Genomic DNA, 18475 nt, shown 5'->3' on the forward strand with positions numbered 1-18475 from the left:
TGTGCCTGTTTTATAGTTTAGTACTGTACGTACTGTATGCATTAAGCTAAAGGGAAGGTTTTAAAAGTCTACATGTTGTAACCTATCATATTTTTTTGTTTAAAATTTACATTTACGTACGTAAAACAATCTCTCTCTCTCTCTCTCTCTCTCTCTCTCCTCTCTCTCTCTCTCTCCTCTCTCTCTCTCTCTCTCTCTCTCTCTCTCTTGTAAATTGATTTTTATGTTTAAAATTTACATTTACAGTACGTACGTAAAACAATCTCTCTCTCTCTCTCTCTCTCTCTCTCTCTCTCTCTCTCTCTCTCTCTCTCTCTCTCTCTCTCTCTCTCTCTCTCTCTCTCTCTCTCTCTCGTAAATTGATTTTTTATGTTTAAAATTTACATTTACAGTATGTACGTAAAACAATCTCTCTCTCTCTCTCTCTCTCTCTCTCTCTCTCTCTCTCTCTCTCTCTCTCTCTCTCTCTCTCTCTCCTCTCTCTCTCTCTCTCTCTCTCGTAAATTGTTTTCCTGCTTTGCTACGTACAATATGTACTGTACAGTACTGTATGATTTTATATAGATACGTTAAATTATATTTGTAAGGTAACATATTTTGTAAATGCTTTTACTGTAAATACTGTACTGTATCATTATTTATCACTATCATCATGCGCGTTAAATGCCTTGTTTGTTCTGAGCGTGGTTGTTTACTAAGCGTACAGTACTTTATGACGCCGTCGTTTCAGGCGGCGTCATAAAGAAAAACATTTCATTTGGAAGTCCTAAGAAAAATACGTAAACTAAAACATCAACATACAGTACAGTACTGTATAATCAATATAATCGATGCAAAAACTAACCTATACATATATGTGTACACTAAATGAGTTTGTTTCTTCATTATGATCAGAGATGAACGTAAACAAAACATTGGTTGCCATTTTTTATCGTGCTTTTTAGGTGTTTAGGAAACGCATGATATAAAATCGCCTTTAATATTTGTGCCTGTTTTAGTTTAGGGTGCTGTAGTACATGCATTAAGTGTTATGTACATTAAAGGGTGGTTTGTTAACAGTACTACGTACAAGGGAAGGTTTTAAAAGTCCGAATATACATGTTAAATAATTAGATAAATGTGATGTCACTACTTCGCGGAATTTCACCCATCGCGGCCGCGTCTGGAACCTATCTACCGCGATAAACGAGGGTTCACTGTATTCCAGATAAGTTACGATAACTGTCCTTTCTCTGAGAAAAGAGGCTAATCCCTTCCTTTCCTCCCTGAGTGGTGCTGCTGGTATAGGCGGCCGTTGCTGTCTGTCCTCCTCGTTGTTGTCAAGTAGAATGATGTTCTTCCTGCCTCCGTTGTCTTGCCGACAGCAGCGTCGTCAGCACGAAAAGTCATACTTCCCAGCTCATTGTTTTGAGGATAGCGACATGGCTTGCCGCCGCCTCTTACGACAATGAACTATAAGACCCTTGCCCCCCTTCCCCTTTGTCGTCTTGTGACAGTGTGTCGTCATAAGATTCTTTCGCTGGTATTCTGACAATCACCCCGGCTAGCCGGAACGGTTGTGTTACTGGGAGGTGTTCTGCCGGCGGCAGTTAGATCCTTCGTCTCGCTGTTGCCTTCTCCCCAACTTTCCTTCCTTGATAGGAAGTTGATAAGAATTAGGGAGGGCTGAGACGTTTTCTGACGGCCGTCGGCATGAAACCTAATGTACTTTAAAATTCTTCAGCTCTCTCTTGAGTTGCCATTTGCATTCTTTAGGCGCTGGCTCTATTGCCAGTGGCAGGCTAGTATGCAGATGGGTGGGAGCCAGAATCTGCCAGATTATTCCCCCTTCCATTGGAACCTTCACTCTAGAAGGTAGATTGTAATTGAGCATTTAGTCCTCTGATACTTCCCTTTATTATGTCCATTCATAATAGAGGGAAATTCTCCTTCTTTAATCTTTCTTTCTTTCTTTTGGTTAGCTCTGTCAGGTACTAACCTACTGCCGGCAGTCTACTGTACTGAATATAATTATACAGTAGTATATATATCTTCTAACATATTCTGTGTTCCCTATCGCAAAGGCACGTTTAAAAGATGCGTCAGGAGTCTGGAGGAAATATGCATCGAATGCTCAAAGATATCAACTAAGGTTGACTCCAGCCTTGTTGTGCAGACAATTAAAGCCGTGGTCCACAGCAAGAGTCTAGCGCGGATAGTTCCCCTGCAACCACCACAACCATCGATAGTGATCCATATGGATGCCTCCTTGGAAGGATGGGGAGGTCATTCTCACGACAGGAAGGTACAAGGGACTTGGTCGCGGCAGCTCAGAAACTTTCATATCAACATTTTGGAAGCTATGGCAGTGTTCCTGATGTTGAAGAGACTATCTCCTTGCAGATCAACCCACATCAGGTTGGTCCTGGACAACGAGGTGATAGTAAAGTGTCTAAATCGACAAGGCTTGAGATCACCTCACATCAACCATGTGATATTAGCCATCTTCTACCTGGCAAGGAAGAAGAGATGGCACTTATCAGCTGTTCATCTACAAGGGATCTGCAATGTGACAGCAGACGCTCTATCGAGGCGAAAGCCCATGGAGACAGAATGGTCCCTGGACGCAGACTCATTCTCTTTCATCTTGGGAAAAGTCCCAGAACTGCAGATCGACCTCTTAGCAACGAGCGACAACAAGAAACTATTTTGTTACATAGCCCCTTACCTGGACCCTCAAGCAGAAGTGATGGATTCCATGTCTCTAGACTGGAACAGGTGGAATTACATTTACCTGTTTCCACCAACCAATCTCCTGCTAAAAGTCCTCGACAAGCTAAGATCCTTCAGAGCGACGGCAGTGGTAGTAGCCCCAAGTGGCCCAAGAGCAATTGGTTTTCTCTAGTCTTAGAGTTGAATGGTAAATTGTTTCCACTGCCAAATCCAGTGCTGTCCCAACTGGTTCAAAAGTCGACTGTCTACGCTTCATCCTCGAGAACCAGCAACCTGTATCTCATGATTTTCTCGCCTTAGCAGCGTGCAAAAATTTTGGAATCTCAAGGGATAAAGTTGACTTCATGGAAGAGTACAAGTAACGCTCTACTAGGAGACAGTACGGATTGTCATGGAAGAAATGGATGACCTATGTGAAAGAAAGGAAACCGACAGAAATAACGATAGACTTCTGTCTTGCATTCTTCATACACTTCCACGAGCAAGGCCTTGCCTTTACTACAATTACTTCTTGTAAGTCGGCCCTGGCTAGACCACTTCTGTATGCTTTCGAAGTGGACCTCTCAGGTGAAATCTTTTAAGATTCCGAAAGCATGTGCTAGACTCAAGCCTACAGCCCCACCAAAGCCCATCACGTGGTCTTTGGACAAAGTCTTGCACTATGCTTCGAACCTGGATATGGAGGACTGGACTGTACTCTAAAGGATTTGACACAGAAAGTTATCTTTCTGTTTGCAATATCCTCAGGAGATAGAGTTAGTGAACTAGTGGCCTTATCTAGAGACAAAGGCCATATTCAGTTCCTGGACTCAGAAGAACTGAATTTGTTTCCCGATACTGCCTTTCTCGCTAAGAATGAGCTACCTACCAAGAGGTGGGGTCCTTGGAGAATCTGCCCATTGAAGGAAGATGCCTCTCTGTGTCCAGTAAAGTGGCTTAAGGTCTATCTTCAAAGAACCTTAAACTTCAAGGGAGGACAGCTCTTCAGAGACGAAACCTCAGGCTCGAACCTGTCTTTAAAACAACTGAGAGCAAAGCTTACCTACTTTATTCGTAAGGCGGATCCTGACAGTACACCCGCGGGTCACGATCTGAGGAAAGTTGCTTCTTCGCTGAACTTCTTTCAGCATATGGACTTTGAGAGACTGCTCGTAGCCTACACTGGGGGAAAGTCATCCAAGGTCTTCTATAAACATTACGCGAAGCAAGTACAAGAGATAAAACATTTTGTGGGGGCGGCTGGTAGTGTTATTAAACCTCCCGTCTAGTGCTGCGATGAACAGTGGACTGTTTTAGGACTTTACAGTGCTTCGGTTGTGTGGATATACGTACACACTTGTGCAGATCACAACTATGGTTGACGCACTGTTCTGAGTAGGTGCATATCTGATTGATACACCAGTGCCGAGTGAACGTTTGCATTACGGTGTTTTATGCATTTCCAAACATACATCTATGTCAGATATATTTGGTTTTCACATCATCCAATGACTGGCATTTTGATAATGCCTTTTCGCATATTTTTTCTATATGAGAAAATATGCGTTTTATGTGTTGGATCAGGTACATACTTTGTTGTAACTACATTTTGACAATCTAGTTGCCTAATAAAATACTTAAACCTTATTTGCGTCTTACTACTGCTGCCTCAGTTATAAGCTAATAAAGTATGTTAGAATTTTACTAAACCCTTTATGGTATTTAGGTTCTTGAAGTCACAATATTATTTTCTAAAGGAATAATCATAACCTTTAGGTACTTGAGGTAAGTTAACAGGACACGTTTCAAACTCTACCCTTTTTGTTCTGATGAGAAATACAAACCTTGAATCCTTATTGTCAACATTGACATTTCCCTGCTGGGGGGCAGGATGCACTAAGCCGGCTTCAGCTTAGGTATGCGTGAGAGATCATTGGATTTCCACATATAGTTCTAGTAGACCAGATAAGGAGAATCTATTCAAGGTAGAAGGCACATACACAAACTCACATCTAAAAGTAATTTGAAGATATTTCTCTAGCATACTTCCATCAGCACGACATGGCCTGAGCTCAAAAAATGGATTTTGATCAAATTGAAAAAATCTATTTTTGAGTGAGATGCCCATGTCATCCTGATGGAACCCACCCTTTTTGCTGATCCCTCCCATAATTATTTTATCTGTGGCCATTTCTCCTTAACGGCAAGAACATGAATGGAGTTACAGTAGTAGTTGGGAAGGGGATCCACTGGGAACCTAGAATGGCACCCCTTCCTTTTTGCCACTCTTCCCCCTTACATCGAAGTGTTAAATCTATTCAGGGTGAAGATTGCGGTGCGTCGTATCTAAAAGTACGTCCCCTGATCTTATACAATATCCTTTATTGGATACTTGTGCCAGGAGTTGGAATCCTGGAGACCTTTGGTTTTAATTCTATGGGAGTATCACTGTAGCAAATTTCTCTTAGTAGGGTACCGTTAGGAATGCTTCCATTAGGACGACATGGCCATCTCACCCCAAAATAGATATTTCACTTTGATCAAAATACGTAAATATATCTTATGTGAAAACTTCTCTTTTCCTCTTTTGCTCAAAATTTCATGAGGCATTGTGGGATCTATACTATAGCAATATAATGAACAGCACAGAATAGATTAGAACTTGCAAATTGAGCAAAAAGCTGAGAAGTTGTTGAAGTATGAGAAAAGCAAACAGAGAAACCGAAATTGTATATGTAAGTAATGATAATCATTTAATGGTTAAATGGCTAAATAAGTTAATGACCTATTAGTATTAAATCTAAATAACTGTAAAATAAACAACAATTTCTAGAAAGATTGTTAAGTAGGGACGCCCTTTAAACAAGTCAATTACTAGAAAATCAGTTACTTGAAGCAATTTTTTTTATAATAATACGCCAAATAGTTCAGTGCCAAAATATATATTTTATAATAATACGCCAAATAGTTCAGTGCCAAAATATATATTTTATAATAATACGCCAAATAGTCCAATGCCAAAATATACATTTTATAATAATACACCAAATAGCCCAGTGCCAAAATATACATTTTATGATAATACGCCAAATAGTCCAAAGCCAAAAATGGTATGCCAAAATGTCCACGCCAAATAGTCCCATTCCGTGTATATATATATATATATATATATATATATATATATATATATATATATATATATATATATATATATATATATATATATATATATATACATATATATATATATATATATATATATATATATATATATATATATATATATATATATATATATATATATATGTGTGTGTGTGTGTGTGTGTGTGTGTGTGTGTGCGTGTGTGTGTGCATATATATATATATATATATATATATATATATATATATATATATATATATATATATATATATATACACAGTGTATGTATATATATGTATAGATAGGTAGATAAATTTGTTATTCCCTCTGATGATACAGTATTTTTAGGGGTCAATTCTGAAATATTTATTTAAATTTTGTAAAGCAACCGTTGCCAGAATTAGTGAAATGGCAAGATTCCACTGACCAAGTTTGTGAAACTATTGGCAGTCAATCGGCTTGAAGAGATGATAGTGACCTAGCTTAGGGTGATAAGGTCAGAATTTTCTTATATATCAATGAATTTGACATCTGAAATTTTGATATAGATTAGAGTTAATTTCTTGATTAAGATTATCAGAATTGGACTTAATTTTACTTCAAAATGGGATGGTTGACATGAAATATATATGATTAGGAAGATCATGATTGAATAGAATTTTCAGAACATTGATTAAATAGCTCTCATGATAGTTAGCATCTGCTTTACTGATGATATACAAATTAATATTAATTAGATAGACTGTGACTGGTAATTACTGGCAATACCAAAAATATAAACTAATGATTGTTAAATTAATTAGCAGGTACTGCAGGTTTTCATCAGTTTTTTTTATTCTTTTAAGCACAGATTCCGTCGTTCAGCACATGTTACTCCTAAGTCTTTCCTCTCCTTCATAAGCATCTATAAAAAAGTATACAGTGAGAAGAAAGAAGATATTGGAGAGTCTGCGACCCGTATGACATCAGGTCTTGATAAACTACAGGAAGCATCTGTGGCAGTGGAGCGTCTCAGAGAAGAGTTGTTTGTCATGGAGGAGGAATTGGCTGTAGCTTCAGAAAAAGCTGATAAGGTCATTAAACAAGTATTTTATTATTAGACACCTATCTTTAATAAGGAAGGCTTAGGTTAGGGAAGGCTGAATCAATTGTTCCTACAGGAGTATAAACCACCTGAATCAATTGTTCCTATAGGAGTATAAACCATTGCTCTTTAATTGGAGTATAACTTTTTAGTTCACCTCCAAGCAGCATACATACACCCTTGCGGCCTCTCAAAATTTGGCTGTTGTGATTTTTTGCTTCTTCTTTGCAGAATGAATGGGTAGAATTGTGTAGACATGCAGCTATATCCAGCTAAATCGGGATAAATTAAATGAAAAGTGAAAGTATTTACAGTTGTTTCTGGATAAAGCCACAAGAAGTGTGGGTGGTTTATGTACAAACCTGCCTTTAATCCTAATAATCCTTTTGCTTTTTACCTGGAGCCATAGCTTTCCACAATGATCTTTTTACGTGTAGCTGTACAGCAGTAAAAACGGCAACCTGATCCTAAGGAAGTTGACCTTCCTATGGCATTGCTAGTGCTCTGACAGCAGGAGAAGATTTTGGCAGCTGCCAAGACTTCTGAGGCTGCCCTGCAGTCTTCCCAACTTGCATCACCTGTGGAATGACTGAAGGGTATAGCACCTGCTGATGTGGTTTCTCCTACTTTGAAGAGGCCCCTTTAGCCACTTAATCCATGGGAGCGTTTTTGTTTGTTTCCAAGACCTTGAGCCTAAAGAAGGTTGGCAAGAAGTCTGTGTCCTCCTCCTCCTCCTCCTCCTATTCTAGCCCTTCTTACTTTACCTATGCCTCATATTTATCAGATTCTTCAGCCGTTGCTATTGATTAAAAGAACCAATGGTAGAAAAAATTTAAAGGAAAATCCGCAAGGATTAGACTAGTTGATTATATATAACATTGGGTGAGTATTGGAATGAAAAAGTTAATCTAATAGAATTTCTTCATTCCGACATTTACTTAGTTTACTTTAAGGGCAGTTTTGCTGGTCTTATACAGCAGGGAAACCCTACTCTCTACACGACCTTCACAGTCATTTTATCATGTGTGTTCCAAAACATTCAATATTTCACACTGCATATTGCTCATTGATTTTCAAATCAGCACTATTGAAGAACTTAAAGAGAACAAGAAAGTTTCAGTTTCCTCTTGAAAGCCTTAATATCTTCAATCTTTTAGATATTCAGTGGGAGCATATTGTATAGTCTTAGGTCTACATATTTAAAGGCTCTGGGCCTACAGTAGACATATATATCTAGGTTTCAATAATTTGAAACATTTGACAACTATTTTGATGTGAACACGATTTGTTGGCTGTGCAATATGTATTAATTCACTTAGTATATTGGATGTCCATTTCTGGGTTATTGTAGCCTTCATATTTTAAATTCAATTCTTGCTTTAAAAGGCATCTAATATAAATCAATTAGTGTAGGAGTGATACTTTCTTGGGGGGGGGGGCGCGTACCTTTTAACAGTCTTACTCCTCTGTTTATTATGTTTTGTAATTCCTCAAGTTACACTTTTGGTAAATTGTAGTAGATGGAGTTACAGTAGTCAACCCTGGTAATAGCACAGTTTATCACAAGTTTCTTTACAGATTGTTCGTCCAGGTACTTCTTTATAAAAGTGATGTTTCTAAGATGATATCCAACAGTTTTTACTACATTATTTATTTGAGCATTGAAAGACAAGTTATAGCCCAGAGATACGCCTAGATCATGAACTTTGCTAGATATTGGGGCTGAGTTTTTATTTATGTTTATGGGAATATCACCAAAGTTTCTTATGCTGTTTTTCTTTCCAACCACCTTAAACTAGTTTTATTTTAATTTAATTTTAGTTATTTGGTTGTCATCCATTCCTTAACACTGGCAAGAATTTGGTTTAAAGTTCCAGTAGTGTCATCTACATCATTTTGAAGAAGTAAAATATGTATCATCTATAAATAGTTTGAACTTCACTCCATGCCTTTGTAGTATTTTCGGCAGACAACTAGTATAGATACAGAATAAGATTGGGCTCAGTACACTCCCTTGAGGTACTCCTCTGTTTAAAGGTTCATAAGATAAGAGTTTCAATTTGCACAGAGTAATTTCTCTCAACAAGTAATCTTTAAGGTATTCAAAAGCCTGATATTTAATACCGATGGACTGTAGATAATATAGTAGCAATTCATACACAATTGTATCAAAAGCTGCACTAAGATCAATTATTATTAAAATCCCACATTTGTTGTCATCCATCATTTCAGCATATCATTTACAACAGAACAGATAGCTGTCTTTATAGAATATAATTTTCTGTAAGCAAACTTTTTGTCTGGTAAAGCTTCTATTTCTTTTAAGTAACTAATTAGTTGTTTAAGAAATTTGTATTCTAGCACTTTTGGTATAAAGGATTGATCCGAAATACAGTAGGTCTGTACGAACTTCTTTCGTGATGATTTAGAGCACTTTTCAGAACCGGTAAACTATAGCCATTTTCTCAGAGTTGGGAAATTTACACTCATCAATGCTTGTATTTGCTATTTTTGTAATTATATCAGCTAGACTATGAAAGTGTCTTTCTCCAGTTACTTCAGATATTGGCAATGGATCAATCACACTGTTTTTTTTCTTTGTTCTTTTGATAACCTTGGTGGCATTGTCTTGTGTTATATTATTGAATCTCATTAATTTTGTATGTGTATCTGTTGTAGCACTAATCTGATGTTGAATATTTGTAAATGACCTAGTTATATTTTCTATTGTGTTTTTAAAGAATACTAGAAAATTATTTTCTATTTCCTGGTCACTGTACCCCTCTGGTAGCCTTTTTTAATTCCTTTTAAACCATTTAGAAGATGATGTAACTTTGTCGGTTGCTGCTTCGCAGGTCTCTCTCCAAATTATTTAAATAATCAATTATTTTAAAATTCCACTGTTTGACCACACAGATCCTGGTAGAAGTCACTCGCAGTGCAGAAGAGGCAGAGGCCATCAAAGAAGAAGTGGAAAAAGTACGTGACAAGGCACAAGCTCTTGTGGATGACATTGCTACAGACAAATCGCTAGCAGAAGAGAAGCTGGAAGCTGCTCGTCCTGCTCTAGAAGAAGCTGAGGAAGCTCTTAATACCATAAAACCAGCTCACATTGGTAGGAGTCTAAATCAATTTCATATACTGTATATAAGAACGTTTAGTGGATAAGATACCAGTTTTGTCTGTATAGAATGGGGAATTTTTCCCCATTTGATCTTTTTTTAAACCGCTTTTTGTTCGAGCACCAAATACAAACCTTTCAGCTCCTTACTATGGAAATACATTTTGATGACAGCTGAAATTAGCCATAAAACTTTTAGCAAGGTGTTACTCCACTCCACTGGTTTGCGGGAGGTAGACCCATTACCCTGCTCACACAGGCATTAGCCAACACAAGCCACTTTGCATTTCAGCTCCGTTTTATTCATATTAATAACCATAATAAAGAGCCAAGTCGCCTAAAATTTTAAATAATCCTTTAAATTCATATGGAATAGTTTTCTGTAAGTGTTACAGGTTACTGTAACACTTTATTTCTGCTCACCTTCATTCTTATCACTTTGGTGTAGGAATGAGAGCAAAGACAGACAGAGTCCCTTCATTGTTTCCAGTCAGGGAACTTTATCTTCTGAGGGAGAGTTATCTCTTCCAGCCCCTGTCTAACAATCTTCCCCCTTACCTCTAAAGTGACACTGAATCAATTCAGAGCATAAATTGATACATTAAAATTTTTGGGATTTTTCATTGAATATATGTGGAAAGTCAGATTCCTCCTACAGCCCTTATAATTGTACCAAATTTTGTAAACATGCGCAGACACATTAAGTACCTCTAAAGTGACTCTCTGAATCAATTCAGGGCATAAATTGATACATTAAAATTTTTGGGATTTTTCACCTGCGTATTTTCGCCTGCGTATTTTCCACTGAAATTATGGGAAAAGTCAGATTCCTCCTATAGCCCTTATTGTATAATTGTACCAAATTTTGTAAACATGCACAGACACATTAAATACCTCTAAAATTACTCTCTGAATCAATTCAGGGCATGAATTGATACATTAAAATTTTGGGGATTTTTCACCCACAGTGTGGCGCCTGCAGATTTTCCACTGAAAATATGGGAAAAGTCAGATTCCTCCTATAGCCCTTATAATTGTACCAAATTTTGTAAACATACATAGACACATTAAATACCTCTAAAGTGACTCCCAGAATCAATTCAGGGCATAAATTGATACATTAAAATCTTTGGGATTATTCACCCATAGGGCTGGGCCTGTGGATTTTCCTCTGAAAATATGGGAAAAGTCAAATTCCTCCTATAGCCGTTATAATTATACCAAATTTTGTAAACGTGCAGACACATTAAATATCTTTAAAATTACTCTGAATTAATCCTGGGCATAAAATGATACACAAAAATTTTGGGATTTTTCACCCACAGTGTGGTGCCTGCGGATTTTCCATTGAAAATATGGGAAAAGTCAGATTCCTCCTACTGTATACAGTCGCCCTTATGTCAGGATGCCATATAATACATAATCAATCAATCAATCGCAAAGTGGCTTGTGTAGGCTACTGCGTGTGTGACCGGGGTGTTGGGTCTACCTCCTGCTACTCCCTGTTGACCAGCGGTGGGGAGTAACACCTCGCTATAAGTTTTGTGGCTATTTTCAGCAGTCACCAAAATGTATCTCCATGGTAAAGATCTCGAAGTTTGTATGCTTAGGATAAATACAGATTATATTAAAATTCATCATGTTCTCTTCCTCACAGCTAAAGTTGTGATTATTGTACAAAAGTGTATGCTTATATAAAAACAGTTTTAATTGTAACAAACTATTATTGTTTAACTAAGTACTGTATAGGTTAACATTAATAACTTTCTATTTAAACAGATTAGTTTTCAAGAGCTCCCTCATCTTAACTATTATTACATTTTTTCCACATCATCAGCAACCATTAGAAAACTTGGTCGACCACCTCATCTTATCATGAGAATCATGGACTGCGTTTTGCTACTATTTCAGCGTCGTCTCCAGCCTGTAAAGCCAGATGGCATTGCTCCTTGTCCAAAACCATCTTGGCCTGATAGTCTTAAGGTATGAAAACATTTACTTTCTATATTTCATGCAGGACCAGGTTTAGTTTGATGGCCTTTTCTGTCTGTGTTTCAACACCACTAAAAAAATATATAGGTCAGACAGGAAAAGAATTACTTTTTTATCCCTGTACGCACCTTTTGTCCTTTGAAATAGGTATATGACTTCAGCGTGTCTGAAATAGCCATTGAATTGTTAATCCTTTGAGTGCCATTGGACATACTTTTAGTCCACTATTTGTACTCCCTTCAACACCATGGATGTAAATTAGGTTAAGTAATTACGAGGTTTTATATCTTGTATTATTTATGCATATAAATATTTTACAAATTATATAACATTATATGCCGATGAAAAGGAATTTCATACAACTAAATTATAATACATTTTATAGTGTCCTATCTTCTCTTGTTTATGTGCTTAGATAAATAAGATGTTTAAAGGGTCCGGCCGGTATGCCAATATATAGGGGTATACGACGAAAAACGCAAAATCCTGAAAAAAATTCACTGAGCTTCGTATGACAATGGAGAATGCTTATACGAAATATTTCATCATAATTCTGCTTACTTTCATAATTACAGGGTAATTAGTAAAAGTAACTCAATGAGCTAAAAACATTGACCCCTACAAGAAAATGTATTTCTTGTGTTATTGTAGATTTTGATAATTATTACATTTTAATATAAAACAAATTGTGAGCAATGGCACCTGTATAGATTCCATGAGTCACAAGACATGAAGTTATGATTACACCATTTAGTGCTAGCACAAACCTCAGAGAGAGTGGAAGTTTGAGTTTGACCTCTGACATTCACTCGCTTTTACGTTTGTTTTTCTTGGTTTTGGGAAGAATTCCATCATGCTAAAGAGGGAAAGACAATTTCAACAACTTGCTAACACAAGGAAGAATAAAATTTGCTTTAATAAGAGTTCGGAAGTGGGTAATATCGGCAATACAGTATTAGAAGAGTTAGTGAAGGAGAGAGAGAGAGAGAGAGAGAGAGAGAGAGAGAGAGAGAGAGAGAGAGAGAGAGAGAGAGAGAGAGAGAAAGAGAGAGTTCTGGATACGACCATCTCTCCTGACCAAGAGCCTAAAGAAACAAGATATTGAGCTAAGGGATCTTCATTTATGAATAAATTATGTTAAATAACATTGTTTTGGTTAATAGTATCCAGAAAGAAACATAAAATTCATAATAATCATGATTTGTTAATATTGTCTTTGTAAAAATACAAAGAGAAACTTTGAAAACCCGTATCTCAAAACTATGCTTATTGACCTTCAAATTCTATCTTCTCCCTAAGTCGTAAAGATATAGCATTGGAATTTGGTATATAACGAAAGACATTCTAAAAGAATTAAATTGAGCCCTTTTTCCAATTTTTGTTTCATATATTTTCTTACTTTTTTCCCTTGATTTATAGTTTATTTTTTTTACCTCGATGAAAAAAAATCACATCTAGCAAAAAAATTACTTTCAGAAAAAATTCTCTATTTGATCGGAGGTCTACATCAGGTGTATATAGGGTAATAATCCAAGGTCTTAATATCAAGTATCAAGGGAGGAGATAGAATTTGAAAAACACTAATTTTCCGGATAAATCGCCCTGCCATCACAAAGCTGAAGGTCAGAGGCAAAAATCCTATGCGGTTTAGAGATGTCCTAAGTCACCTTATTAAGTGGTATGAATGTCAAAGTCCTGTCCTTAAAAAAACGGTATTAGCCAGCTGGCCCCCTTAAAAAGAAGACCCTAGGCTAGAACACCAAATTATTTGGCGAGGGGTTGGCACTTGAAAGTTTAAGAAGGTTGTCAGTTATTGAGAGGTGGCGCCAGGTGGAAGCCCTGCCCACCCGGCCAAAGTAATCTCCTTAATAAAATGACTCTTTCTGTATGGCTAGGAAAAATGCAAATCGCATTCAAAAAGTTTTATATTATCAACAAAAGTAATAATTCAAATCTGAAAAAATATAAAACTTATCTGGCTGCTGAAACTTGCAGTATTTATATACATATATTTATAAATCCATTATGTACTATGAGAACAATAGGTGAATAGGGTGAGGAATTACTGTATGTTTTAATGTCCTTTAATATATTACAGTTCAAACATTAATTGCTTTTGTGTATTTTACATTTAAAGTACAATTATATTTCTTAAATAAATATTTACAAGGAAAAAAAAGTGTTTTCTAATATCTAGTGGATAAGTAGGTTTTACTTTACTTTTATAATTCATGATGAACGCATTGGTCATCATCCAGGCAAGGAAAAACTTCACTTATGTTACTTATTAATTTGTCACGTTTTCCTGACAACAACTTCTCTTTTATTGTTTTGCAGATGATGGCAAGCACCACATTTTTGCTTTCTCTGCAGAATTTTCCAAAGGATACAATCAATGACGAAGTTGTGGAATTGCTAGAACCTTATTTTGATATGGAAGATTATGATATGGAGACAGCCAAGAGGGTATGTGGTGACGTGGCTGGTCTTCTGTCATGGACCCGAGCTATGGCCTTCTTTTTCGGTGTCAACAAGGAGGTTTTGCCACTAAAGGTTTGTTTTTTGCTTACACTTTTGTAGTTGAAGTTTGAAAATGAGTAACAGTAAGATGAAAAATTTAGAGGACATTGAATATAGCAATGATTATCAAAAGAGATTATGATATAGTGGTGATAACCTTTTAACAGGGCATTGCAATTTAAGGATTATGTAAAGTCCAAGTTCTCATTTCTCCTTTTCATATCAACAATTAGATATAGTGCACTAAAAACAAGAGGTCACTTACTTGTCTTTTGAAGTTCTCTATTAATTTCAAAAGACAAGTAAATGTGACCTTTTGATGCAGCTAAAACAAATAGGCAATCCATCCATTACATCTCTGTAAAGAAAAGGGTGCCACAATAGAAAGGTGACTTAGCACAAAGAGAAAACAGACTTTATCCATAATTTTAAGATGAGTGAGTTAATAGCTAAACTATTGTGATTTCGTAAGATATCATTGCTAACTTTCAATAACTTGGAGTATACAGGAATAGCTATTGTTAACTGAAGAAAAAATTAGATTTTTACAAATATTTTAATGGTATTGTAAATGTTACCACAACTCCAATCCATACATCACAGTTTGTACAATCAGTTTCTCATACAGAACTCTCTTTACATCCATGTCCAACCCTCTATTTTTTACTACTCCCTTAACTGGCCTCAACACTTTGCATCCTTCATTCACTCTCTGACGTACATCTGCTTCCACTCCACCATTTGCTGCAACAACAGACCCCAAGTATTTAAACTGATCCATCTCCTCAAGTAACTCTCCTTTCAACATGACATTCAACCTCGCATCACCTTCCCTTCTCGTACATCTCATAATCTTACTCTTACCCACATTAACTCTCAACTTCCTTCTCTCACACACCCTTCCAAATTCTGTCACTAATCGGCCAAGCTTCTCTTCCGCGCCTGCAACCAGCACAGTATCATCCGCAAACAACAACTGATTTACCTCCCATTCACAGTCATTCTCGTATACCAGTCTCAATCCTTGTCCAAGCAATCGAGCATTCATCTCTCTCACCACTCCATCAACATACAAGTTAAACAACCACGGCGACATCACACATCCCTGTCTCAGCCCCACTCTCACCGGAAACCACTCGCTCACTTCATTTCCTATCCTAACACACGCTTTACTACCTTTGTAGAAACTTTTCACTCCTTGTAACAACCTTCCACCAACTCCATATAACCTTATCACATTCCACATTGCTTCCCTATCAACTCTATCATACGCTTTCTCCAGATCCATAAACGCAACATACACCTCCTTACCTTTTGCTAAATATTCCTCGCATATCTGCCTAACTGTAAAAATATGATTCATACAACCCCTACCTCTTCTAAAACCACCCTGTACTTCTAAGAATGAAAGTGACGGAGAGACAGAAATTGAATGTGTTTGAGATGAAATGTCTAAGGAGTATGGCTGGTGTATCTCGAGTAGATAGGGTTAGGAACGAAGTAGTGAGGGTGAGAATGGGTGTAAGAAATGAGTTAGCAGCTAGATTGGATATGAATGTGTTGAGGTGGTTTGGCCATGTTGAGAGAATGGAAAATGGCTGTCTGCTAAAGAAGGTAATGAATGCAAGAGTTGATGGGAGAAGTACAAGAGGAAGGCCAAGGTTTGGGTTGATGGATGGAGTGAAGGAAGCTCTGGGTGATAGGAGGATAGATGTGAGAAAGGCAAGAGAGCGTGCTAGAAATACGAATGAATGGCGAGCGATTGTGATGCAGTTCCAGTAGGCCCTGCTGCTTCCTCTGGTGTTTTGGATGACCTCGGAGGTAGCAGCAGTAGGGGATTTAGTATTATGAAGCTTCATCTGTGGTGGATAACGGGGGAGGGTGGGCTGTGCCTCCCCTAGCAGTACCAGCCGAACTCGGTTGAGTCCCCTGTCAGGCTGGGAGGAACGTAGAGAGGAGAGGTCCCCTTTTCTGTTTCATTTGTTTGATGTCGACTACCCCCCAAAATTGGGGAAAGTGCCTTGGTGTATGTATGTATGTATGTAAATGTTACCAATTAAACAAAAAATGATGAAGTTTCTAGTTTGAATTAATTTAGTAATAATAAAGAATCCCCCATAACAAGGAAGTTGATCATACATATTCTAATATGTTGTGATATAAGACAGAATAACTAGAATTAGTAATCTTAAAATATTCTTTTGCCAGTCCAACTTGGCTCTACAAGAAGCTCGCTTGAGGGTTGCCATGGGTGATTTAGACCGAGCACAGGCTGAATTGGATGACAAACAACGTCAGCTGGATATTGTCCGAGGTCAGTATCAAGCAGCTTTAGCTGAAAAACAGAAGCTCATTGATGCAGCAAACATCTGCAGACGGAAAATGCAAGCTGCAGCAACTCTTATCAATGGACTTGCTGGTGAGAAAGTTCGATGGACTCAGCAAAGTAAAGCCTTCCGTCAGCAACTTGGTCGGTAAGTAATGAACATGGAAAGAAAAAATGGCCATGTTTATAATTATTTCATCTTCATAAAGGATTGTTCCTCTTATTTTAGACTACAACAGTTTTTCTTGTGTAATGACATTTGTATTATATTACTCATAATAAATGAATATCCATAGATGCTAGAATGAACAAATGAATCTTTTATTGTACTTATTGAGAAGGGAAAAAACATTTCAGGAATATTTGAATAAACCCATTTTGATTTTAAAGCAATCTTTGAAGCACAAAGCATATGCTACAAAAAGTTAATCCTTAGACATAAATATAAAAGAAGTGTCAATCTTTTTACTTTCATTCCCATTTCATTCATTTCCATTTTATTCCTATCACATCCCTAGATTTGGAATGCCTAACAATATGCATTCTATTCTTGTATATTTTAGACTTGTTGGAGATGTCCTTATAACAACGGCTTTTCTATCGTATGCCGGACCTTTCAATCAAGAGTATAGGACAAAAATGACAGATTCATGGACTTCTCTTCTCAATACCCGTAAAATTCCTTACACTGATGAACTGGATATAACAACATGGTTGGTGGATAATGCCACAGTAAGTACTGTTAAAAGTAATAACTCGTGAAACAACTGTCTTAGAATTACAGTATTTATTTTGTTTGACCTTATCTCTGAGAAAAATGTTCCATTTATAGCTTGCTTCCTTTATTGCATTCTGACATCCTTGCAATGGTTTTTCAATAATCAAAGCTGTTGTGATGCCACTTTATACAGTGGTATCAAATAAATCTGAGGAATATTTTCCATTAATTTCTTGCTCCATTTATCGCATTTTGACCTCTTTTCCATGGTTTTTCAATGACTATAGTTGTTGTGATGCCACTTTTGTAAGATGAAATAAGTTATTTACAGATTTTTATCTAAATTTCTCATTGAATTGGTAATAATTTATATTCTGGCCCATGATATTGAAATTTTACCAGTCAAGAGATTGAAACTGTCTTATTTTGATGAATCATACCTTCAAGTCACATTGTTTAAATCCTTGAAACGCATGCTTTCAAATTTGAAACGAAAAAAATGTTTACAAGAAAGTTTTTGGAATACTCCTCTGGTACATACGAACCTGCGGCACTTTTCATTGAAAATATAGGGTAACATAAATTCTTTATAATTATAATAGATAGAATTAAACGTGCACAGACACTAAATATCATTAAAGTGACTCCATAAAACATTTTATGGCAAAAATGAAAACATTAAAATTTTTTAAATATACTGGAAATTTCCTATTGGGGGTCTTTGTCGTGGATGAATCTAAATGGTGCGGGACCTCTGGATTATACGCCCAATTCCATACCGACACCAATAGGTGAGCGAGCTAGTCAACCTAGCACTCCTTTACATTTTTTCTCTGGTATATTTAGCAGTAAATTACCTAAGAATAAGTGCTAATAGGAGC

General features: G+C 36.8%; 1 protein-coding gene across 1 annotated transcript in view; it reads left to right on the forward strand.

The window, feature by feature from the left end:
* The window catches only part of LOC137630593 (dynein axonemal heavy chain 5-like), a 429728-nt gene that overhangs the window by 312599 nt on the left and 98654 nt on the right, over positions 1-18475 (forward strand). Inside the window, exons 44-49 of the mRNA XM_068362169.1 lie at positions 6684-6906; positions 9834-10032; positions 11876-12021; positions 14368-14583; positions 16759-17024; positions 17440-17608. Of these exons, the coding sequence (XP_068218270.1) occupies positions 6684-6906; positions 9834-10032; positions 11876-12021; positions 14368-14583; positions 16759-17024; positions 17440-17608 (1219 nt within the window). The remainder of the gene's footprint in view (positions 1-6683; positions 6907-9833; positions 10033-11875; positions 12022-14367; positions 14584-16758; positions 17025-17439; positions 17609-18475) is intronic.

Source organism: Palaemon carinicauda, chromosome 38 (assembly GCF_036898095.1).
Source record: "Palaemon carinicauda isolate YSFRI2023 chromosome 38, ASM3689809v2, whole genome shotgun sequence".
Lineage (NCBI taxonomy): Eukaryota > Metazoa > Arthropoda > Malacostraca > Decapoda > Palaemonidae > Palaemon > Palaemon carinicauda.